Source organism: Parus major, chromosome 7, assembly GCF_001522545.3.
Source record: "Parus major isolate Abel chromosome 7, Parus_major1.1, whole genome shotgun sequence".
NCBI lineage: Eukaryota > Metazoa > Chordata > Aves > Passeriformes > Paridae > Parus > Parus major.
In genome coordinates this window covers 31,333,300-31,358,490 of record NC_031776.1, presented here as the reverse complement: position 1 = coordinate 31,358,490, position 25,191 = coordinate 31,333,300, and the positions used below count along the sequence as shown (strand labels likewise).

The window sequence follows — 25,191 nt, the reverse complement described above, 5'->3', positions numbered from 1 at the left end:
TGTCTCAAAAAAAAAAAATCCTTTCCACTAAATTGTTACAAAAAACTGATTTATCTGTAACTTTCTGTGAAGAGCTAACAGTAGGAAGCAAAAATTCCTTCCAGTAAAGGTATTAAGATAGATGCCATCAGATCTCATTTGGATGACATCTTTACTGATTCCAATGAGCTAATCTATAGATCTCCTAGTATGTCTCCCACATCCATGTGCTTATATATATTAGAACGGGAAAAACTAAAAAAACCAAAAAGAACAAACTAATTTGTGGTTTATGTCTGATTTCACTTGTTACACCAGTAAAAGGAAGCAGGGGTGTGTATAATTAATATTTAATGTTACAGTATCATAGAATTTATGTCCAGTAAACTGACATACTTGCTCTTTTAGTACTCTCCAATCCTGAACTTCTCTGGTCTTTTCTCCAGCCTTCAAAACTACATTTTTCCCATTTAACTTCCCTCTTCCCCTCTCTCCATATCTTCCTCTCCATCCTTATGTTTCCAATGTTTGGCATGTCCATTTCTGTCCAATTACTTTTCACACTGGCCCATCTCACCTGTGCTTTTCTTGAACATTCTCAGTCCATCAACATAATTAATTTTTCTGGAAGACTGTGTCAGTCAGCTTTTCCATACCTGGTTCTCCTGCACCAAGATCTGCTGAAGCAGCCTTCTTTGCTGGTTTCTTTCCCCTGTTTCCGTGTCTGTTTCCAGGTTGACACTGGAAAGATTGACATAAAGGGTGTACATTAACAACAATCCATCAATATATTAAAATTTCTAGTCAGCTCAGTGAAAAGCAGTCAGAGGAATGGAAAATAACCTGCACTACCATGGGACAGAGAAGATTTTCATATCCAATTTTACTTATTGAATTTGATAATCCTGAAGTCAAGCACATTCAATCCTTCACTACAGAATAAAGGGAGTCAGTGATGGGGGGTGGGGGGAAATCACCTTAATTCATCTTGGAAGAACACTCCCCTGTCCCAGCCATCACATCTCTAAGGTGGAATTGGGTAGAACTGAACAAGGTAGAGGCAGGGGGTTTGTGTGTCCCAAAAATTAAATAGAGGGAAACACTTTTCAACTTTGCTAACACCAATGTTTTGGGTTTGTTTTTCTCATAAGGAACAAACCCACTCTTTTTTACAAATTACCACCTTTAGATTTTTGAATTAGCTAGTGAATTGCTTAAAATTAAAATTTCTCAGTTTTTTAATACAACTATCAAGAACAGTGGGGAGTATTGTCATGGAATAAAACTTATTGCAAAGCAAGCACTTTCCACTCAGTTACTCTCCAAGTGCAATAACACATTCCCCTATTCAAGGTGGTTGTAATGGCAGTCTTGAATTGGATTTTTTTTCATTGTTGCCATGAGATTGTTCTCAATTTTAATACCTGTTGGCTTGTTACTTGTCCACGTAATAAAGATGGATTGTATTGCAGGGGTTGGCCAAGCAATGGGTATCTGGCATCTCCTTAAAGAGAAAGGTAATTAGAAGGGTTTTTCTGTTACAGGACATCTTCCTCCAAGTCCATCTCACACTAAATATGTTACACAGAAGAGAAAGCAGAACTGCTGTGCACAAAGCTGAGGGTCTGGCTGGGCTAACAAACTCAGAGATGCCCTGACTCCATCAGTGTCAGCCACATCCTGATCCCAAGGTGAAAAGGTACAAACTGTCTGGTGTTTAGGGATTACACTCAAAGTTTTTCTTCACTGCAGTCTTAGATAAGTCCTTTCATTTCAAAATGAGCTTAAGTCTAAAAGCTCCTTTCAGAATGCTAATTTAGTCATTTTCATGGTTATAACCCTGATTAAAGCCAGGTCTATCTTCAGATTCCCATTTGTTGCAAGGATGCACAAAGACAATGCACTAGAAGTTTTCAATAATCACAACAGATTAAGGGAGCTAAGAAGTGTGCTTCAAACAGGCCACCAGGAATTTTTACTACAGCAGAATACAAAGCAATGGCAAAGATTATGCAACAAATAAGACAAAGACAAGAAAATAAAGTTCTCTTTATTAATAAGAGACATACAGAATTTTCTGAAAGTTTTGCTTTAAAGTAAATCTTTCTGTAAAACGGACCTGTTAATTTTGAGTTTGGGAATACTTTTGCTCACTGAAAAAAGGGGTTTATATGATGGCATTTTAACATTATCAACTATCCCATTTCAGTGAGAACTCCCCATTTTCTGTTTTTCAGTTGACATGGCAGCAGGGGATTGAAATTCTTCTGCAAGGAATTTTTTGTGTCCTTGGGTGGGTCCTCCTGTCTGAAATGCTAACTGAGGTACAGTCCTGGCTATGTGATCCATCATGTTCTAGAGAGGAATGAAGAATACATGTTTATGCAGTGGTGCAATTCAGTGCATCATCAGCTAATTATTTATGGTTAAGACCTGAAGCTAAATTCTAGCAAATATTTTATTAATATTTTCAATGCTGAAATGGGAAATTTCACAATGTGAGAAAGCCAGTGTGCTAGAGAAACACATTAATGAGGAGCTGAAAAGCCTTTGAAGATATGGTGGACAGTATCAGTGCACAGTGATAAGGTGAAATGTTAAATTATGTTTGAGGGATTAATTTTGGTGATTTTGCTTCAACAGCAATACTACTAAAGTGAGCCACAACTCATCAGAAAATCCTCATATAACTTGTATTTTAAAACATTCAAACAGAAATCACACACACATTTTAGTTAATTAAAAATGTACCTTGTCCAGAGACAAAAGGTCTAGAAAACTGGGACACAATAGAAAGAGGTGTCAGTGTGGGACGGATGTTCTTCATGTTTGACAGCTGGGCTGGTGCTGGTGATTGGGCCGGTGAGGTGACAGGGCTGCCCAGTTGAGGACTATGCTGCAGCTGGAATAAACAACAGGTTAGTGGTTCAAAAAGTACTGCCTGAACATGCTGAACAGCACCCACAGCCTTCAAAGATTTAAATGAAGGTAAAACAGCTCTGTTGGGTGTAATCAGAGCAAGACTTTTATTCCCCAAAAAGAACTTTTGAAAAGAGATATAATATATACATATTTTAAATCATCCTGGAGAGGCAAACCAGCACCTCGTACCTGTGCAGCACCGTCTAAAGTGCTGAGTTCCGTGGCCTTGTGCCCGCGGGGGTGATCACAGTAGTACTTGCCGGGTTTCCTCTGCGGCGGTGACGGGTTCCGCGGCGCGGCGCTGCCGGGCACGTTGAGCTGCATCATCAGCACCCCCCCGGCGGGCGGCGGCGCCACGGCTGCAACACAAGAGCCACGGGCACCGTCAGCACGGGCCGCTTAGCACATCGCCCGGGAAGGCACCAAGAGAAGGACAAATTACAAACGGAGTATGTTTTGCTAAAGAAGCTGCTGATTCTAGAAAACTGGAGCGGTATCTTCCATACAATTACAACTCCACTATCAGCTACACCTGCAGTAGTTAACTTAGAGAGGTCTTCCCACAACGAGACATAGTGGAGCCACTGAAACTCATTGCTGAGAATATTTTTGAAAGAAATCGCTCTATTTATTAGTAGATGACAGTCTTCAACATTCACTACAGTTTCTATCAGAGCTCTGTGTTGCAGAATGTGATACTAAGTGAAAATATGCTTAATTTAAAAATAGAAGTTTCCTAGTTAGTTTTACATGATGTACAGCAATGCAGACTCAAGATGTTTTTTTCTCTGATAGGATGGCATATATCAGAAAGACCTGGGATCAGCTTTTAGCCTAGGCAAGCTTACAAGTTCTCCCTTAGGAATGCTTTCCTGGGCAGATAATGCAAACTGACCCCCACACGCTGGCCCACTTGGGCACTGTGGTAGCCACAGAAACTCCAGAGTTGGGGGAGAACACCTGAACATTCAGCACTGTTTCACACCAGGAGCTGTAAGGAGAGGCTGCCCAAGAGACAAGCCATCTCCCCCTTCTGCCCCAGGTAATTTATGTAATGCCCTTTTAATTTATGAGCAGTTGTTTGCAATTTCCTTTTCTGCTTTACACGCTTTTTACAGCATTTCTCAGAAACCACAATTAAAACACACAGTTTAAATGTCATTTAATCATCCATCTTTAAAGCAGGATTCTGCAGTCTTCTCAATTTACTGCCATGTCATAGCACAGCATCAAGATACAGATTATAAAATGCATTCATCTGGTGTTTTTTTATAATGGGCTATTGTTTTCACTACCCCTGGGCTTCAAAAAAAAGAGACTTCTTCAAAAATCAAACCAAAAAATGTAGCATAACATTAAAACTACATTAGCTTTTGTAAATTGTATTTGGAAATATTTATTACATGGGTAACTGAATTAACAATGTTATAACATCTATACTTTCTAATGGCAAGAAGTTTTACCCAGGTGTTACAGATTGCAATTGAAGCTTCAGGTGTCTGGCCAGCTTTAACAGAGGATATAAATTAAGGAGTCCCTGCAAGAGCCACATTGTGAATATTTCTGTTTTGCTGCACAGCAGGATAAAATACAACTCTGCTAATGACTGCTACATAATCAGAATAATGTACAACACAACAGTTTTCCACTGGTAAATCCATAAACTTATCCAGTCCCTATAGTAAACCTGAGATATACCAATATAGGTATATATACCTATATACACACTATGTCTAACACACAAAAATGGGTTTAATTTTAATATATACATATATTTATGTGTTTTATAAATGATAATAATTTACATCTTACTGGTTTATATACAGTATTTTACTCTGCGACACTCTAGCACACTCTTCATGACTTATCTCTGTTCTGTGAGAATGGAACACCTAAGAAAACCATGTTTGTCTTTCAGAAACATCTGCTGTACTGTCTCTAAGAGAGTGTCAATCTAAAACGCAATATAAACTGCAGAAGAAAACTTTATACATTCAGAAAATTGTGTTTTTTCTTTCACTTCTAGTTCCCCAGCATTTCAGGAAATTAAAACAAATGGAATTCTTTTCCTAACCGAGTACCCTGACACAATGAAGTGTCATACAGTGCATAAGTCAGTTTGTAGACACTTTATGACCTGTCAAATCCCATGAGAAGGGAAACCCAGAAATCCTTCAAAGCCTCCCCAGCTTTACAGTCTGGTCCCCTGTAACACCACAGCTCTGCTGCTTGTCTGTGGACCTGCTCATTTGCACTACCTCAGAGGCCTTCATTCAGCATCTCTATGTCTTCACTTAATGAAAAGCACAAGCTTTAATTTATTCCCCCAGAATTTGCTTCCCCATAGAGGGCTTCCTCCTTCCTGAAACTTCCTTAAACCCCAGTTTACAGTCTGAACCAGGCCATCAGAACTGCACAAAACCAGCACTTCCACGATAGATAGGAGGGCAGAAAACCAATTAGTGCACAGCCCACTTTCGACATTCTGAAATGACAGTCTTCCAGAATGAAAGCCAAACAAACTTGAAGCGAAATAGAAGCCCATGAACTGCTAATCCAGCTATCTCGCTACTTATTTGCATTTATCTATTTACTAATAAACAGGTTCAAAAAATACCTTAAAGATAAATGTTTGTAAGAAACACCACATCTGAAGCAGAATCTAGGTCATTGATCTAGGGTTGTTTAATCTAGTGCTTGCTTGCAAAATACTGATAGCAGAATTTGAGATTATCCCTTTTTTACCAACCAAGCCTCAAATGTATCAAATTCCCTAATAGTAAATAAAGACAGTGCCACTGTGGTCACAGGATTGTTATGTAATCTCTTGTTTGGTGGCTAACCCTAGTGCTCTTATTTTCCTGACCAGTCCATCAATTTTATGGTTCAACCTTCAGAATTTTAAGTGTTTGGATATTAACTTTTATAAAGGTTTAATGGATTGACAAGATATATGTCAACACTGCTTTCAAACACATTGAGGCTTCTGTTTGCAGGTCTCCGAAAAACTACCCAAGTATTTTGTAGATCAAAACCTTCTGAACCTGACTTAAATGTTTCTGCTGAGTAACATTTACCTGCTAAGGGTGGCCTCCAGGCCATCCCCAAGCAGCCACTGTTTCACCTAAATTCCAAGTTACCATTTTAAAAGATACAATAATAGCAATACAGATGAAGAATTTAAGAAAAAAATAAAATCAGAGATGGCACTCAAATTGCAGTTGTTCTAGCAGTTAGCCATGAAACCAATCTGAAAATTTACAACAGGTTCTAGACAGAATGGCTTAGATGAAAATCCCAATAAAATATACCTTTTTTTGGCTGCATGATGGAAAGACCAGTGGGTGAACTTTTACATGATGAGGGTGGAGACACTATGCTGTAGTGCACAATGGAAGCAGCCTGCTGTGGCTTTGACTTGGATGAAGGTGGCAATAATGTAGGAGGTGATGGCTTCTGACTTGAATGGTTGCTATAAACTATGAAAGTAAAAGCAGTAAATAAGGCTGCCATAAAAACCAAACACCCCACACAGCTCCGAAGTACCTTCAGCTTTCCAGCAGGTCAAAAAGCTACCCCACAAGGCTCAGTTTTCAAACTCCTCTTAAGAAAATCACTGCTCCTACTCTGTTAACTGAAATCTAGAAGAGTTCTTGAGTAGAAGAGCCAAATATGCTGCTTCCAAAATGTACCTCACTCCTTCTGTCAAAAGGAAGCCCAAATCTCCAAGTTTTCAGAACCATCTGGCCATTCAGGAAAGGATGGAAGTGATTCTGCTGCCAATGTATGGTTCCCATGTCTGTCTTAACCCACCAGTAGATGTGCAAGGCATTATGATGTATGGTATTGGATTTTTAAAAAGTAACTTGAAATATTTCAAAGATAAAAAAAATTGAGATTTCAAATTATTCTGCCTCAGGGTTAAAAATGGAAAATAAATTCAAAAATGCAACAAAAGAGGAAATAGAATACAGCAGTTAATTCTAAATCAAACCCTTAGCAGCAAGTATCCAACCACCCAGCATAATAATAGCTAGACATTTTTTAAGCTTATCAATAAAAACTTTGTTCTCCCAACCTGCACACTGCTGTCCTTGAAGCTGCTGTGAGTTGCATGGTGATGATGTTCTAGGAAACTGTATCTGCTCTGATCCAGGAGGCTGCAAATATCCTACAGATGAACTGTAATAACCAAAAAAGAACATGACTAACAGGCATTTATGCTACACTCATTTAATCACGACTTCTGCATTTGCTGTGTACATGTACTGCAAATCACTGAGCTTTTGTTAATTTTAAATCAGTAATATTCCCACCTACCCCGAATTCATTCATTCTTCAGAAGACTGAAGCTTCCCACCTCTTCCTTAGCAAAAACACGTGCCCTGCCTACACTGAGAAATGTATTAATGCACCTATATTGATATTCTATTTTTGTGTCCCTATATCAGCATAAAGACATGCAGAATAACAATAATAATAATAATAATAATAGACCAATTTATTGTCTTGCTCACTTAAGCAGAACTAGGTCTCAGTTAAGTGATCTCCACAGTCCCTGCCATGAGGATTTGGGATGCAGTCCCTCAGCAGGGGGCTGGCCCTGGGCAGTTGGGACACAGCTCTGCTCCAGGGTCCACTGACACAGCCCAGGGAGGAGATGGCTTTTTCCAACAGGGCTCCAGGGGATAAACAACCATTCAGCTGTTTGCAAAATGTAGGGAAAGGGTAACTTTAAAAAAAGTTTATTTATGCCAGGTAGATTTTCAGGGTAATCAGGGGAAAACTAGGTAACAAACATAGTTAGATTCTATTATTCTATTATAATTCTGTTAGATTCTGCTGAGCACACTAATGCTCAGCCAAGAACATCAAGTTGGTGGACCATAATCAGAACAGTGCATATAGAATCCTGTACTAACAGATAAACATTCTGAGAATAAAACAATTCCTTCAAACTGTGGAAAAAAAGAGTAAGGTTTAATCTTCTTGGACCTACTATTTTTACCTATGTTGTCAAAAGTTTTTTCCATCCTTTGTCCCACAGGTCACTTATATAATTTTAAGATTCCCTTCCATTAAAGCAGACAAAACCAAGTGAAAACTAACACATTTGCTCTCACACAGCTTCTGATCTGCCTACCAATTCTAGTTTTCAGCAGTGACCTGTAGGTTTGACACTCAGCTCCTGCAGAACAGCATTCTGCTTTCCTTGTTCAAGTGCTGCAGCGAAACTATTCTGATGAAAGTAAGATGCTGTCACTGGTTGCTAGTTTGCTCTGAATTCCTTATAAATGAGGGACATTCTAAAGTACACAAAAGATCAGGCAACCAAACTTAATTCAAGAAAAGTCTAGAATTATGCCTACCTGGGACTTCACTGACTCTCAAACATAATAACTACAGAAAAGGATTAAAAAACCTTCAGATACAAAGAACAGGAATTCAGATTTAAGTAGACAAAACCATGTAGTGATGACACAAATACTACTGAAGTCTGCACTCTCAAAAGGATGAACAAGCTTCACACTGTTGCTGCTTGTTTAAAAGCTCCCAGGTATTTTTAGATGCTGCACATTTGTAAGTTCAAAAAAACTCGAGAAAGAAAAATTTGTAACAAGCATTAATCCTAATGAATTCTCCTAGGTACTTGCCTATCTGTTCTCAAATAGACTGCTTTGGGGACACGGGTGTATATTCAGGGAGGGCTGTACATGCAGACCAATTTGCTGCTACCAAGGTAGGTAAAAAAAAAAGAAAAGAAAAAAGGTTATTTATCAAACAAAAGCCAAGTTTCTATACTTGTTACACAGCCAGCTTGGTGCCAGCAGGCCTCATCTAAATACAAAATAAGATAAACCTTTTCCCATACGAAGTTTCAAAAAAGAAGTCAGTCTTTTTCTGGGATTCAAATTACTTTTCCTCTACACATTATTAATGTAATATCTTTGACAAAAACAGTGAATATGGATAGTCCTCTTAAATATTACTGCAGAAAGACTGAGCTGCTGAGCACACTGGTGTTTCATGGGTAAGAAATGGAATGCAAAAAATTTAAGAGGTGGAACTGCAGTAAAGTATTGCTGAAAGTGCTATGGAGACAATGTTTTCCAGTCCAACAAGTACATCACAATTAAAGCAGTACTGCTTGTTTCACTTAATTGCGTAAGAGCAAAAATAGAGTATATACATAAGTCCCATAAGTCTGGCTTTAAATGAATAGTTTTAATATCTGCAGTACTAAAAGCAGATCCTGTCGGTTCTTACAAAGCCACTAAGCTTCTGAGAAAGCAAGTATCAGTTAAACTTACCTTAGATTATTCTGTTGACCCGATGGGATGACACTGTAGTAGACTGGCATTCCTGTGGTGGGCAGCCCTTGGCTGGACTGACTGGGAATTATAACAGGCTGCTGATATGTCTGCTGGGGCACTGCTTGGGAACCTTGAGGCACCGAAACCTGAAACAGGCCACACAGTTAAGATTTTCTTCTGCAGACAATGTTTCTGCCTCTTGACCATCACCCAGTTGAGATAAGAATTTAAAAGTAACTCCAGAAATGGAAAGATCTCCTGGAGTTCTCTAAATCACAATCTAAAATAACAATGCTCTATTAAAAAAAAATTATTTAAATCTTCTTCCCCCCCAGTGGAAACGTTGGCTCCAAGGGACTCCATGAAGTAACAAGATATTTTCTCTACAACAGAAAGTGGAGTGGTGGGAAGGGAACCTTCCAAGCTTTTCTTCCACACCCTCTGAACTGCAACTGACACAGGACTTAGCCTTCAACAGGACTAGAACTTGTACAGTTGTGACACTTTCTTGTCACTTCAGTTGTGGGTTTGTATCTTTAACTTCTGTCCTCAAAGTCACTTTTGACACTTGCTTGCAGCTTTCAACCATTTGTACCATAAAGCAAAGGACTTAAAGAAAACCCCAACGCCCAAACCCACAGAAGAGTCATTGGAAAGTTAGGAATACATTACCCACCTGATATGATGGCACTGAGGGATATGGAACAATCACACCTTGAATTTGATTCCCAATGTTGTTGTGTTGGCCACTGACTAGATTTTGATTCTGAGACTGCTGAACTCCAACTAAGCCCTGGTAGTTTTGCTGCTGGTTGGGCAAAATCTGGTAACCTGAAATTATACATTTAAATCTTATTTTGAAATAATGAACAGATTTTAAGCATAGTTGCTTATGTGAAAATACATGTGTAGCAGTTTCCAATGGCTTGTTTAATTGGGCAGCTTCACAACAGTTGAACTTACCATGCATATAAAAAGAAGCCAAAATTAAAATTAACAGATTTACTCATCTGGATTCAGCATGAAATATTATCCATACTGTTTGCAATGCTGCTCCCACATGCGTGCACTATTCATTTACACTCTGGCTTACATGCATTAACACCTTGATTTGACAGGTGAAAGCTGGAAGCACTTGAACAAAGCATGCTAGACAGGATCAAACCCAACTCATTGTCTAGTATTGTGAACAAAGCCATTCCAGGTACTTCAGTTTGAAAATTCTATATATGCAAAATTCAGCTTGGACTTCAGGTGCCCCAGGGGTCAGAGCATCTTGACTGCAATTCAAAACTAAACCAGACTTCAGGAAAATTTGCATAAGGCATGTGTGCAAATCCTTTCCAAAGGGGAAATTTCTTCTGAAATCTGTAATGCTAAAACCAACTGGGGACTGAGAAAGATCTTCCAAGTTCAAGCCATGTTGGTACACAGTGGAAGATGTTTTATATTCAAAGTTTTCTTAGGGATACAAAGAAAGACTTTCTTATTCACCCCTCTATAGTGTCTCTAAAACAATTTATTACTGCTTAAACTGGTATCCTCTCAGGTCTTTCAAAAATTGCCTAAAAAACCCCACCCTGCCCCAAAACCCAAACCAAAACCCAAACAAAACCCCAAGCATGAGTGCCAAACAGGAAATCTGTGCATTTATAAATTCCAACCTAAACTCCCCCTTTCCTCTTTTTAAAAAGCATTTAGCAGGTAACTGCTACCATGATCCAAACACATGCAGAACACAAGTTCTTTTTCTCTCATGTTCTATCATACAGGTGTGCACTACTTACCACGTCAGCAAAACCCCAGCACAGTCAGTGTTTCTGAGACAAAGCCAGTTATCCCTCCAGAATAACAAAACTGGGCTTGTCAAGATGCACTGACGGCAAGAAGAGTCTGTGTTTGAGTTGGACACATTCACAGCCCACTGACCTTGACATTCCCCACGCTTCCTACCTTGGCAAGGAACTATAATAGAGCAAATTTAGCTGCAAAAACTCACTTGGGTTTTCTTTAAACTGTGCTAAATAAAGGCTTGGTCTATTCTGAAAATAATTCAGTTAACATAAAACACCTTTTTGTGAGCAGCACCCACCGATGTTCATTGATTTCATCCACACAGGGTACAATGAACATTGTGCCCTAACAGCCTCAGCTGGCTCTCTATAGGAATTGCAACAATGAACAATAAAAGAAGACTGTTAATATAATCAAATATTGCTTCAGAAAATTAAAGGGAAGAAGGTTCAGTTTGTTAAAACCAAGACAGCTATTCATTAGAAACATACAACACTATAAATATTTTCAGAGGACTAGACAAAACTTCAGAACAATACATGCCTGAAGTAGGATTAGTACTTAGAATTTTTAAAGCAGCAGAATGGGGAGCTGTGGTGTGACAGACACAATCAGTGCAGTCAGAACCCCTCATACCCCAGAAATTGCAATGGACCCATGAGCAGTTCTGCAGCCTTTTCTGGCACTTGCAGAGACAGACACAATCAATTCTGCAAGCAGAGGGAACTGGAACAATACAAATTGGCTGCCACGAAGGTTCCCCAGAGCGTTCCAAAGAATGCTCTATTTTTAGCTGCAGTTTCACCTCTGCATAGAGTGGGCTGACAGAAATGCAGCACTCAGCACAAACCCCACACCTGCCACAGCAGATTGTCCCATTACACAGAAATACTCTGAAACTGGAGGTAAAAAAAGGAGCAGGTTTCTTAACATTTACATAATTCAAAAGAAATCACAGTTAATATAAGAAAAGTTAACTCACAGAATATAGAAATACATTTTCTGAATAATGCATTAGGATTGAGAAACCATATATTGAAGAACAGAAAAGCAACTACAACCACTTGGTTAAAGAGCTGGGAGTTGATGATCTTGGTTATGACTATTACCATTATTATTAACTTCAGCTACTGTTACAACTGGAGTAGTTTTATCCCTGGCTTGTGAAGCAGAAGCCAGTTGAACTGCAGCTGATGTTCCTACAGGAAATGTAGTTCAGGCTGGATTTTTAAACAACCTGTGGTTAGGTCTCATGGTAATTTGGGCTCACATTAACATGGCAATCAGGAATGCTTTTTTCCTTAAGGAGAGTTTTCTTCTCTCAACATCTTTTAGGCAATGAAAGCATTTTTATTAAAAGCAAACCCCCCAGAATATTTCACCTGAAACCCCTTTAAAAAGGAAGCCAGGAAGCAGCTGAAAAAGAGACCGGTTCACTGTGAGAAATGTAAACCTCTCAGACAGTGTTACGGCCCCGAATCCAACAGCTCATCAATAAAGTCAGGCCACTCTTCAACATTAGACCAGAAGTGGCTTCAGTTGCCATGCTCTCAGAAGCTGTCATCTTTTATCTGAATTTGTGTTTGCAAAGTTATTTCATAGTTAGTAACCACTTTCTGAGATTAACAAACCCCATGGCTTTTATGTAACACAAGATCTGTAACACTCATTTTGGCCCAGGCACTTTGCTGTATGAGCAAAGTATGTGGTGCCTTTGGCTCAAAACCACACATTGGTAATAAGCATCAACCACTTCAGGTGTAGCTTTAAGTCAAATTAATACAAACATCAATGGTTTAAAATAAATTACAAGGGAGAGAATTTTCAAATACACCATCTTATGAGGTGTTTCCAGAACAGATAACAAGACATGGAAGCATCAGTTTCTAAAATGCTGATTCAAATTTGCCTATAAAGCATTAAGTGAGAACCAGCAATGGCTAGAGAGCAGTCTGGAGATTTTCAGTTAAACAGTAATTATCAGTTTCTGGTAAGATCCTTCTTTCTCCTATTAGTGCTGGTAAACACCAAGTTACCAAACACTGAATACAATTATTGGCTGGACCATCCCCATACTACCTAACCATGATCCCCTGATGTCAGAGTGCAGGTACAGGGCACATGATCAAAGCAGTGGTGCAGCTTGTCTGTGCAGCTTGCTTATTTTATTTCTTCCAGGACAGAGAGGAAGTTTATCTGCTGACACTTTTCATCCACAGGCAGTGAAATTCAGTTAAAATACAAAGAGCCAAAAACATATAAGAAAGGAACTTACCTAATAGCAACCTTTGCACCTTATCACCCTGTGCTTTCCAATTCAGACTGGTTTGTTTATGTACAAATGTACACTGAGCTCTCTGAGTTGGGGAGTTTGTGTGCTACTCACACAGGGTGTCCCCACAGTGAGAAGTAATCCCCCCTGATCCTCAGACTGTTTGCTATTAAGTAGTCTAGGTATTAAAAATTCTGAGGAAGGAAAGCAGGTTGTGTAATACAGTTGGGTAACACATCTTTAACACCAGTGGATAACACAAGTTGCAAAACCAAGTCATTTGTTTTCCTTTGAAAAAAATCTTTGTGAATTGAACCCTGAATAACTGCATCAAGTGTTGCTACTACTGGAGCACTTCTTAGAAGAAGTGCAGAAGAGGAGCCATCCCTCTTACATGTTGCTTCATAGGACATAAATAAATCCAGTTAATATTTGTAAAAGCTGATCTTCCATCCTGTTTCTGTAGAGCAACATATAGCTGGGGGCAGGGGAAGGAATTAAGACCCTCCTGAAGGAAAATCAGAAGGATGTTATGCATTCAACTAAGAGCTGGTAAAAAAGCCTGGTCCCAAACATCACTAGTTACTTCTGAAAGTTTTGACCATGAGTCAGGATATTACTGAGAAATAATCTGTTTCAGTAATACAAATCTTATTGAACAAGTCATAACAATATTTAGAAGTACAGATTGTCAGAATAATGGTAGCCTACAGTTAAAATCTGTAAGGAAAAAAAGGACAACAAGAAAGGAAGGAGATGGAAATCAAGCTTCCCAACATTCACAGAAGGGTAATTTAGACAGCTGAAAAGTCTTTACTAAAATAGGTAACCATATCAGACTCATTATATATTCCATCCAATACCCTGATACCTTTAATCACAGGACAGAAAGACAGAGTAAAGCAGTATTATCAGTATCTTCTGCACAGCACTCTTTTCATGCCACAGCATCTAAGATTGGGATCTTTAGCTTAGAACTTTCAGTTAAGGTTAATCAAGTTATTAGTTACTAACTTACAAATCTTTAAAATTGCTAACTTTTAAATTTTAAAACCTCTATTATTAAAGTTACAGCATGAGCAAGTCAAAGAAATGGCTTGAATTCCAAATTTCATGCACAAGTTCCACAAATTCTTCCACCTTAGGTTAGTTACAGCTTGTATTCTACATTTGATCCTCTACTTTATTGGAATTTTACAGCAAAGTAAATTTAAAATGAAAAAGCGGAAGAAAAACCACGCAAAGTTCTAATGAAATGCTGAAAGAGTTGAACCAACCTGTCTGCTGGCCAGGCTGGGGCAGGGCCTGGTTCTGCTGCGTGCTGTAATGGACAGAAACAGGGCGGTACTGCTGGCTGGAGTGCGGGTACTGGTTGGGGGTACAGTAACAGGGTGGCATCTGCAAAGGAACAATCAGAAGGTCATTACCTGCATGCAGCTTTAGAGAAGGCAGACATCTAAATGCAGAATCCATAAAACAAAGATGCAAAATTTATTAAAAGGTGCAATGGATTTTAAATAGTTCAGCGATTCAAAAATCCCTTATAATACTTAAATCTCCTCTTTAATGGCCAATTTCTCTACTTTCCTTGTCAAAGCAACAATCTCCAATTTCCACCAAGGGCCATTTGAGAGACAAGAAAACTATGCAGAACATGAGCTGCAAGTAAATAAGAAAACCTGTGTGATTGTTGCTCCTCAAGTAAACTGAAGTCATTCATTACAAACCACGTGCCCAGAAAAGACCCCAACCCCGGAACAAAAGCAGAGCTGCAGTTGTGCAGAGAGCCCCAGACCGAACGAAAAGGCACCGAGCAGAAGAGCGGGGTCAGTTTTTCCCTGCAGCGTTCAGGAGTCCGTAGGGATCGCGGTACCTGTGGCACGGGCTGCTGCACATATCCCTGCTGCGGGAGCACGGGCTGGCCCACGGCGTGCCCGGGGCCCGAGTAGGCCGGCGCGGGCTGTGCCGCGGGCGCGGCGGCGGGCGCGGCGGTGAGGATGTAGCCGGGCTGCTGCGGGGGCTGCAGCACCACGCCGGGCTGGAACAGCGCCGGGCCCGGCTCGGCGCCTTCGGCCGGGGGCTGCCGCGCCAGGCTCAGGTGGCTGAACTGCGATCCCAGGTTGTCTTGCTGCAGGCGTGGGAAAAACGGGAAAAACTACATTTGCAAACGCACGTTCGAGGAAAAGAAATAAAACAGCCAAATAGCTCAGTAAGTTTCAGACAGTACGTCTCACATTACTGGGCAGTAGCAACAGCAGCCAAAGAACAACAGCAAAGAAGATGGAACAGCAGAAAATTTTCTTCAGGGCTGACAGCAGGAGAGAACATCCATGTTCAGACTTCACTCTTTTCACTGCAAATATTTTGCCTTTTGGATTACATCTGCCTTTATCTACTTAGAGTGAGAATTCATTTGTCAAAAAGAAAGTTCAGGATTTTTGTCACTAACGATTTTTGACTAGACTCCAAAACTTGAGTGAAAACATCTAATCTCAAAATAACAGGATCATTAGGATTGCTGAAGTAAATTTTTGGTTTTAAGAGTTTAACATAATGAGGTTCTAATCCTGAATTAAAGTACATTCCTCTAACTCAATTATCTACATGAAAAAATTAATTATCTTTTCTTCTGAAATCAAGTAACCAAAGTGAGAAATGTGTTCCAGTGGTCACTTTCTATCTGTGTTTTATTAACAGCTGAAAGGATGCCATTGATTGCACTGAGCACTGCAAGGGTCCTGTGGAATCTGAAACTTCTGTTACTGTAACCCCAAGCTCCTCTTCTTAACAAGCACTTTAGAGTCAAATTAGCAACATACTGAAAATTAGCAGTGATCACTAACTAGTATTGCTTTTTTTTTTTTGCTAAACGGGAAGATGTGGTTCATACTGCCAAAGTGGACTCTCCAAACATGCAGGAACATTAACACTATTTCAAGACCACTTGGTCTTATATCATCCTGAAGATCAGAATTAATCAAGACATGTAAGGCAAGCTTCATCTTTTACTGATTAGCTACATTCACATTTGATGTTATGATTTTTTTAGTTTCCAGGCTAAAGATATTATTAATTACTGCCGGAAATATGAATTTGCACCTAAAGCTGAATTTAGTGTACCTTTAGTATGTATTTAGTACATCTTAAAAAGCCTTACTTTCATTAGATAGTAATCTAAGTTTGGCATTTCATTCCTTAATGGTGCCTATTAAATGCAGCTATAATGCTTTTCTACATTGGATTTTACATTCTGCTTTTCCAAATCTGGAGTTTGAAGAGAAGATACTGCATGTGAATTTATCCTAGCTCTAAATATGTCTGAAGGATGAACCCAAGGCACACCACACAGATTTCTGTTACACTACCAGTGTAAGTAAAGTCTGACCTGGTCACTTTGTCCTGCAGTGACAAGCAGGATTCAGCCCTGGAACATGGCATTCCCAATAAATGGAGAAAGCACTCTCCTGGTGCCAGCTACAGAGGTGCTACACTTGGATTACAATCCAAGACCATCAATTCTTTTCATTATGTTACATAAATTACCATCAGCAGGAATAAATTCAAACTGCCAGGGCACTTAGTATTGGAACCAATTTCCTGAAAGTGAAATGCTTGAAATTACTACAAACAGGAAGGAGTTTCCTTCTTTGCTTTAGCACCTATTCAAACTCTCAACTTCAGGAGCAACATCTCTATTGAATTCAGCTAAAACTGTATATATTAGAAGACACTTCTGATTAATGCTGAAAATTAGCTATTGTACAACACTATGGTGAGTTAACCTTGGCTGGCTCCTAAGTGCCCCCAAGTCACTCCATCCTTCCTCTAATCCTTAGCAATACAGGGGGACAAAATATGATGAAAGGCTTATGGGTCAAGAAAAGTACAGGAAAATCACTCACCAATTACCACCACAGGAAGACTAAATTTATTTATGCCAATTAATAAAAGAGTAGGATAGTGAGAAATAAAAACAAAACTAAAACCAACTTCCCTCAACCCCACTGTTTCTTCCCAAACTCAACTTCACTCCCAAATTTTCAACCTCCTCCTTCAAGTATCACAAGAGATGGAGAATGGGGCTTGTGATCAGTTCCCAGTCATGTCTCTACTGCTTCCTCCTCCTCACTCTTCTGCTCCAGTATGGGGTCCCACCCACAGGATACCATCCTTCCCAAACCTCTTCAATGTGGGTTCTTCCCAAAGGCTGAAGTCCTTCAGGACTGGAGTGCCCTAGTGTGGGTCCTACCAGAAAACCTGCTCCTGAAGGCTCCAGCTTCCTTCAGAGCACCTGTGGGATGCTCCAAGGGCTGCAGGGCAGATATCTACTCCACCATGGTCCTCCATAGGCTTCAAGGGGAGAATCTGCTCACAAGAGTCTCCTCCCCAGGCTGCAGGCTCTGTTCCAGCACCTGGAGCATCTCCTTGCTCTCCTCCCTCTGGCCTCAGTATCTGCAGATTTGTTTCTCCCTCCTCTCCCTCACACCCTTTTCCAAGCACACTCAGAGGTGCCACCAGTGTGAATGACTGACTCAGCTTGGGCTGTGCAGTATCAGCCCTGGAGCTGCCTGAAATGGGCTCTGTCCAATGTGAGGCAGCTCCCAGTCTCTTCTCCCAGAAGCCATTCCTGCAGCTCCCTGCTCCAAAACCTTGCTACATAAACTCCACAAAACATGCACTCAATTCAGTGGAGTATCAGAGCAGACTCTGACCTGGACTCTAGTTCAGATTCTCCCTTCGGTAACAACTCTCCTTTACTAAGTTTCAGTTTCACTTTGTGTGGCTTTTCTTCTTTTTTCCTGGTTTCTGAGAGACTAAGATATTTTATTTCCAGCTTCTACTTATCAAACAATGGATACTAGAGAAGAGGGAGTGTTGAAAGTTCTACCAAATAGGCTACAAAGAGGTAACCAGAAAACATCAGAGCAGCTGATCCCTCAGAATGTATTAAGGTTCAGCAGAAGAGTGAGCAGACAATAAGAAACAATGGAAAGAGGTTAATCCAGAGACATAAAAAGGTAGTGACTGGCTAATGAAGCAGCACTGAAAAAGTTCCTTTACAAAGGGAAAGGGAAATAATGCATCTCAAAATACAGAGATTTATAGGCAGAGCCTTAATTGCACATATTCCTGCTGAACATGAAATGTTCCCATCTCAGGCTCTCAGGTGCTGTGTCACTGTGATGGAGAGCCAGTCACTACCCTGGTACCACAGGGCACTCAAACAGCCAAGCAAAGGTCAGCAGCCACCAGAGATGAGCCTGTGCAGGAAGCAGAGAAGAGGTGTAATACCACAGAGTATTGCTGTGCAGAGGAGGCTGGCAGGAGCGGGGGTGGGTACGACACTGCAGAGTACTGGACAGGCTGGGAGGAAGGCTGCAGAGCCCGCAGAGGCTGCAGAAACAACAGGGTTATGAACAAGGTTAACACCAAAGTAAGAGAAGTGAAAACAAGTATTTTGTAACAGAAAAGCAACTGTGCTCCAGAAGAGCAACTTGCTCCACTCTGAGAAACAGAATGGATACTTCTTTTTTCTTAAGCTTAAGACTGCATAGAATGAAAACAGAAGTAACTCCGAGTATCTCAGTCTCCCAAAAGACAGTCATTGCTTTATTTGTTACACGCTATATTACCAAGGTCAGCAAATTGCTTCTAACATTTACATGCATTTTAAACACAAGCTCTTTCAAAGCATCTAAAGGAAGAATGAATTTACTACTAACCATGGATTCAAACATACTACTTTCATTTATTCAACAGTAGTAAAATATTTTCTCTAGATAGTTATCATTGCTCATAATATTTCAGGCAGGATTAATTCCAGCATCCATTCAGAAGGCAATCAGAGAATTAGTACAGAATTTGTGAAGAAAATGGCAAATACTACATACACACTTCTGTGAACTAAAAAGAGTACAAATGAGACTTTACAACACAGATCAGCTCTACTGTGGCATACCCAGCTATCTGAACAGGTTTAAACAGGGAAAATAAACAAAGGTAAAAGGTTTAGATGAAGTTCTATAAATAACTTTTCGATAAAATTTAAGAACCATCTGAAAATACCACAGGAAACTAAAGCCAGTACCTTGGTGCCTGAAATAGCTGCTGTGGAGAGGGAGAATTCTCCCTTCTCCTGCCCATATATTTTGCTTTTCTTCTCCTTCTATGGCTGGGGCAGTCTTTAATCTGGCCTACTTGACTGAAGTCTTGTACAGAACAAGGATAAAATACATCCTGTACTCGTGTGTGTGATTTTGTGAGCAGATTGGGCTGAAGTGCTACTCGTGAGATGTTCATGCTGTACCAGTCCTGAGCTACTCCTTCTGTGCCATGACTCCTGCTTGTGCTGTACAGCCCAGGAATTCATCTGGCTGAGAAACAACTCTAAAACAAGAAACCCAAGGTTCCAGTTGGATTAACTCTCTTCCCGGCTGCCAACTATATTGCTCTTAATGCCTGGGTAAGTCAATAGTGCATTAGGGATGAAGGCTGAACTTCTTGGTCACAGAACATTTTCATACTAAAATTCCTCAGTATTTTTAAGAAAAGGCTGCCTACTATGCTGAGCAGAGCTGATAGTTGTGAGGACTGGGAGGGAAAAAGCCCAGTTACCCTGATCTGTGACTGTTCTTCACTGCAGAAGAATAAATGACCCCCCTGCCCCTGTTCCCAGAGCTGAGTGAGAGCCCCAGAGCCCCTGAGCATGTGTTTGACAAGTGCACCTGTGAGAGGATGGGGTTTGCTCCGGGCTGGTGCTGGCCAGGGCTGGGCAGGGCTGGCTGAGGTGCAGCTCCAGGCACTTGGGTCCTAACAGGCTGCTGAGGCAGGGGAGGGTTGTACACAACTGCAGTGCCATCGGGATTGAGGAACGGCTGACCTGCCCAGGGGAGAGACAACAAACACAACCAGCTGCACCATCTCAGCTGGGAGAAAGTACACAAATATACTTACAGCAGGCAAAATGAATAAAATAATAAAAATGAAAAATAAGAGAAATCGTACTGGTTTATATGACAGATTCATGCCAAATGCCCACAACTATAACAGCAATGACTACATGCAGCTACAACCCAAAACATTTAAGCTAAACAAAGATACCCCAGTCTTTACGTAGTGATCACACATAAAAATTTCTTATATCCTACTCAATTTGAAATTGATTTTTAATAAAGTAGATTGAATATGACAGGAGTAATAAAGGAAAACTCCACTAAAATACTGTTTTAAGGATCTCTTAAATATTAATCTCCTTAACAAATGTGAAAACCAATCAGAACACAGGAGAGCTTAAAAGCAAATATTTTTTGAAAACTATATAAAGCAATAACTGCCCTGATATTCCCATGACTGCTAATGAGATTACTGATAAAGGACTCTCTTCCCTCTCTTAGATTAATTGGCTTTTACCTTTCAAAATAAATAACATAGAATTATTCTCCTATTTAATAATTTGCAACCTCAATATTACAGCAATGGGCCAATGAAAAAGAGCTGAAAAATAAACTCCATAAATGTAAATTATAAAAGAACTCCAGTGATTTCTTTTTGTGTAGAGTTGGAAAAAACCAAAACAAATCAAGGGAACAACAACCTGGCTGGCAGGGACCTGTGCCTACCTGCTTAGTGACATGTGTCCTGCATTGGCTTATTCTGATGCTTAAAGGGCCCAACACCGATGTAAATTTTTCTCTTCTCTGATTTAAAGATATTCTTGTCCTTTCCAGAAAGGTTTAAACTGAGCCTAAAGCCTTTGCACCCTGACAAAGCAGACCAATGCTCCTCCAGACTGCTTGGTTCCTTCATATTTAAATGCAACTGCCCAACATAAAGAATGAAACAGTTACTGAAGAAAGAACTGAGGAATTCTTGGCAGACACAGAGGGAGCACCAACAAACTTGCAAAAATAAGCTACAGCAGCTGGACTGCAGCTCATCAGGTGATACTCAACTGAGCCCAATAGATTTCTCTTTAACGCTCAAGAGAATTGGCAATGTTCAATAGGGACTGAGATTTAATTATTTCCTTCTACCACTTCCTGCCAATCACCAGAACTTCACTTATTTATTGGAATGGCTGGGTAAGAACTGTCTCTTCCTAATTATCAAGGCACAGAATCCTCTGTCAGAAACTCTGAGGAGCCAGCTCTGCTTTGGCTGGCATTGGAACAATAAAGCCAGAGGAACAATTACAGAATATGATGATTCGAGTACATTGGAAATCAAAGTTTATCTGAACCTAAATGTTCCTCATTCTCAAAGTGTTCTTTATCTTCTATAAGAAGCTCATTAGACATTAACATAATTATGAAAGACTACTAATGAACTTAGCTCTAAGATGACAAATACATTCTCCTCCAAATCCAATGGCTATCTATGAAAATTAAGTCCTACAGCAACTCATTCATAAGTGAATTTTTAGCAATTGATTCATACTAAGAAAAAAGAGAAATTAATCTATTTCAATGTTATACCTTCTAATTAAAAAAAATATTTACACGATCATTTTAACAACCCCAATGAGAAACATTTTTCTTCAAATGTCATGTGCAATTATATTCAAACATAATCAAGTCCACCTACAGAACGATGGTACATATAATCTGAAGTATTTTCTTTTCTACAATGAAAAAAATCAGTATACTAAAATTAAAATATATAATTTCCTAAAATTACAATCTTTTACATAAAAGGTAAATTAAGATTTTCAGTACTTCTTAATTTCTAAGATCAGTAGAAGTTTGTCTAGAGAATGGTAACTCATTATTTAATCCAGACAAGTTATTATAGATCTCCTTGCACCCACATTATGACGTATAAATTTTCTACTACTGGCTAAAAAAATACCAGTATTGGCCAATAACACCAACACTGAAAGGAGAAGCTTAGAAATAGCATTTCATCCTGTGCTTCTTTCTGCACTTGTATTAACTCAGCCTTGAGCATAGAGATGTTGAGTATGTTGCATAAAAAAAAAAGAGTAAGTTTTTTCAAGTCAATATAAATCCTTTCTCAGGCCCTCTCCCCTCACTGAAACTGTTTCATAGTAGCACTGGAAAAGACATTATCCTCTCCTGGAAAAAGCTGAAACAATTAAGTTATTCTGTGCTCTGGACAGTATGTCATACGATTTTCATATTTTGTGCAAATCACTCATTAGAATTTTACATGTAAGTTAAAACTCTTTTAGAGAAATTCATGTGAGTTTACTCATTCCTTTGATCCTCCAGTCATGCTTCCTTGTTAAATTAAATGTCTTAAACAAACACAACCACATTCAAAAATAAAGGACAAAGGACAATATTGACATGAAATCTTATGCAAACACTCGTGCATTTTTTACCAATTTCCCCAGTGTAACAGAGACACCCCCAAGCATGTACCAACCTGTTTGAGGGTTGACCAGCACACTGCCAGGCGGGATGCCCGCTGCTTCCAAGGGAAGCAGAAAGAAGCTACTGCTAGCAGCAGGTGCCACTTGCCCGCTCATGCCACCATCAAAGGAAAGAGAGTTACTAGAGCTGACAGTTGGATACACGGCAGGCGTGCCAGGAGAGGGCTGGCTTAGAGCTGGCACTGGAAGAGGCTGCTGGCTGTGAGAGAGAGAACCCGTGGAGGACCCTACACTACTAGAAGATTCTGAACCTAGGAAAGGAGTAACGAGAAATTGGTTTTACCTGGAGACAGTGACATCATGCTCACTTTAAAATATACACTTGTAAGTGCTCACCCTGAAAGCTCAGCATAAAGCACGTTATTCAACAGCAGCCTTGTCAATGGACTCCCCCTCCATCTCCCCTGGAATACCTTTACAAGGTCCCTTCTGTGAAGCAAGGGTCAGTTCAGCACTGCTTTGCACTGCAAAGTGAGGCTTTCATATCTAGCTGTTTTTTTGGTCAGAAAATGCAAACCTGTACCTCCAGAATTCATAGAAGTGAGGCAAGCATGGACCAGTTTCTTTCCAGTCCTGGGGCCAGATCTTCTCTGACTCAGCTGCTGGACAATTTGCACTACATTAAAACCCTCAATGCAATTTGTTTCCTCCTCTGACAATCTGCAGGCAAAAATCAAGAATACAGCTAGAAGAAATAAGGGTAATATGGTAGCATTAGCCTGGCTTTATGCAGCAATTCAAATTTCAAAGGGGTATGAAATAGACAATTGAAATCAGTAATCATTTTACAGATATAAATGACTATGAATGTTGCAAGGCAGTGGAGAATCAGACCCTGAGCTTCCTGAAAGCCAAGGCATGCAGCTAAAAGAAATATTCCAAAAGTTCAGTATGCAGAGGTCTGTGGAACTGCTGTTCCCAGGTCTCTCTACACCTGGAGCTTTAGGTACACAGTTTAGCAAAGACTTAGCACAGAAATAAGAAGTGTGTGATACTTGCAGTACTTGGAAACAGAATATAGTTGTGTAAATTTACAAACTCCTCATTATCAGCCTCTATACAATCTAGAAGAAAAAGCAAGACTCAAAAAGCACTCTAATGGAATTTATGTACTGCTTGAAGTTACTATGCACTCCTCCATCGAAGTTGCTAATTGTAACCCTTCTACTTGTGCTTTCTAAGAGAGCATAGCTTGAAGCATTGGCCTTTTTTATTGGTGAAATCAAGTGAAATCAAAGCTGTTAATTGTAAGCTGGGTGAGACTGCACAACCCAGCTCTGCAAAACCATCACTGCATGAGCAGAGTTACTTGGATTAATTTCCAACTGTATTCACTTCTAGATTATGCAGAGAAGTGAGGCTGAAGCCATCATAACCAGAGCTAATTACAGCCCTGAACAACATGAACAAACCCAAGCTCAACATGTGCCAAATCACCATAACCTGAACTGTATGAAGCAACAGCCATGAAGGTGAGCATTCCAAACCTGGAATGTCCAAAACTCTCAGAATGCCAAAATAAAGTTTCCAGAAAAAATGTTTAAGAATCCATTTATGTGCTTGGAATTTAGCCAATGAATATTTCTAAGATTTTTATTGTCAGGCTGCAGTTTCTTTTCAAGCTGTGCCAAACAGCATCACTACACCGCTAAGTGGAATAACTCCGAATGATGGCACAGTTCTACAGCAGAAGTACCTTGAAATGTTTTGGGTTTTTTATACAAGTATACGATGGACAAACAGAATTTGTTACTGTTTTACTGCGTTAAGATATAACAGTGTGGCCAGTTACCTAAAAGGCAGTGGTAATCTAAGGAAAAGCAAAAAATTTGAAAGTAGATCCTCATTAGAAATCGGCTTTATAAGTAAGATCAAAGCCAATATTAATAAGGCAAGCACTTACACTTATATTCTGCTTTTTTAGAGTTCTACTTCAAATTCTGAAGCAGCCCACCAGTAACCCACCCATGTATTACAAGCCTCAAAATTCTCCATGGATTAGCAACTGGATCAAATTATGTTGGCATTCGAAATACGAATATTTACTAATTTTCATTTTTGTCTCACAGAAGATTCATTCCCATATTTTTTGAGATTTTATTTCCACATTAATTACAAGTTAACATCCTTAGAAACCCTGACTTTTACAAGTATTTTTCCCCAACATATTTGAATCTTAAAATTAAACAGTACGCTTTGTTTCACTGATGTAATTTCTCAGCATCTAAAAATTATTTAAGCATTTTAGCCATATTCATTTTAATGCAACAGAAGAAAGAGAACACAATAAAAATAACTACAAATTCATAGGCTTTAATGCTGTTGTATCTGAGCTAGAAGGATAGCAGTGCACAGTTTCCTAAGACGGTGCAATGCAGCTTTGCCCCACTAGAACCAAAGAGCTGCACTCCAAGTATTTGATCCAAAAATATTTCTGGTAAAAAACATTTTCAAACCCTTTACATGAGATCAAAGGCATTGAACTTCAAGCCATCTACAACACACTTGAAGATTCT

General features: G+C 39.6%; 1 protein-coding gene across 18 annotated transcripts in view; it reads right to left on the bottom strand.

Annotated features, from left to right (window-relative positions):
• The window catches only part of R3HDM1 (R3H domain containing 1), an 82,310-nt gene that overhangs the window by 5,602 nt on the left and 51,517 nt on the right, over window positions 1-25,191 (bottom strand). For 9 of the 18 annotated variants that reach the window (XM_015634610.2, XM_033515883.1, XM_015634606.2 and 6 more), the window contains 13 exons: window positions 22,669-22,926; window positions 20,007-20,161; window positions 18,574-18,675; window positions 15,155-15,409; window positions 14,559-14,679; window positions 9,892-10,046; window positions 9,213-9,361; window positions 6,980-7,083; window positions 6,213-6,380; window positions 3,091-3,260; window positions 2,731-2,881; window positions 1,404-1,483; window positions 636-720 (listed from right to left, as the gene is read on the bottom strand). In XM_015634610.2, coding sequence (XP_015490096.1) covers window positions 636-720; window positions 1,404-1,483; window positions 2,731-2,881; window positions 3,091-3,260; window positions 6,213-6,380; window positions 6,980-7,083; window positions 9,213-9,361; window positions 9,892-10,046; window positions 14,559-14,679; window positions 15,155-15,409; window positions 18,574-18,675; window positions 20,007-20,161; window positions 22,669-22,926 — 1,953 coding nt within the window. The remainder of the gene's footprint in view (window positions 1-635; window positions 721-1,403; window positions 1,484-2,730; window positions 2,882-3,090; window positions 3,261-6,212; window positions 6,381-6,979; window positions 7,084-9,212; window positions 9,362-9,891; window positions 10,047-14,558; window positions 14,680-15,154; window positions 15,410-18,573; window positions 18,676-20,006; window positions 20,162-22,668; window positions 22,927-25,191) is intronic. The other 9 variants (XM_015634611.2, XM_015634621.2, XM_015634617.2 and 6 more) reach the window with 9 other exon arrangements.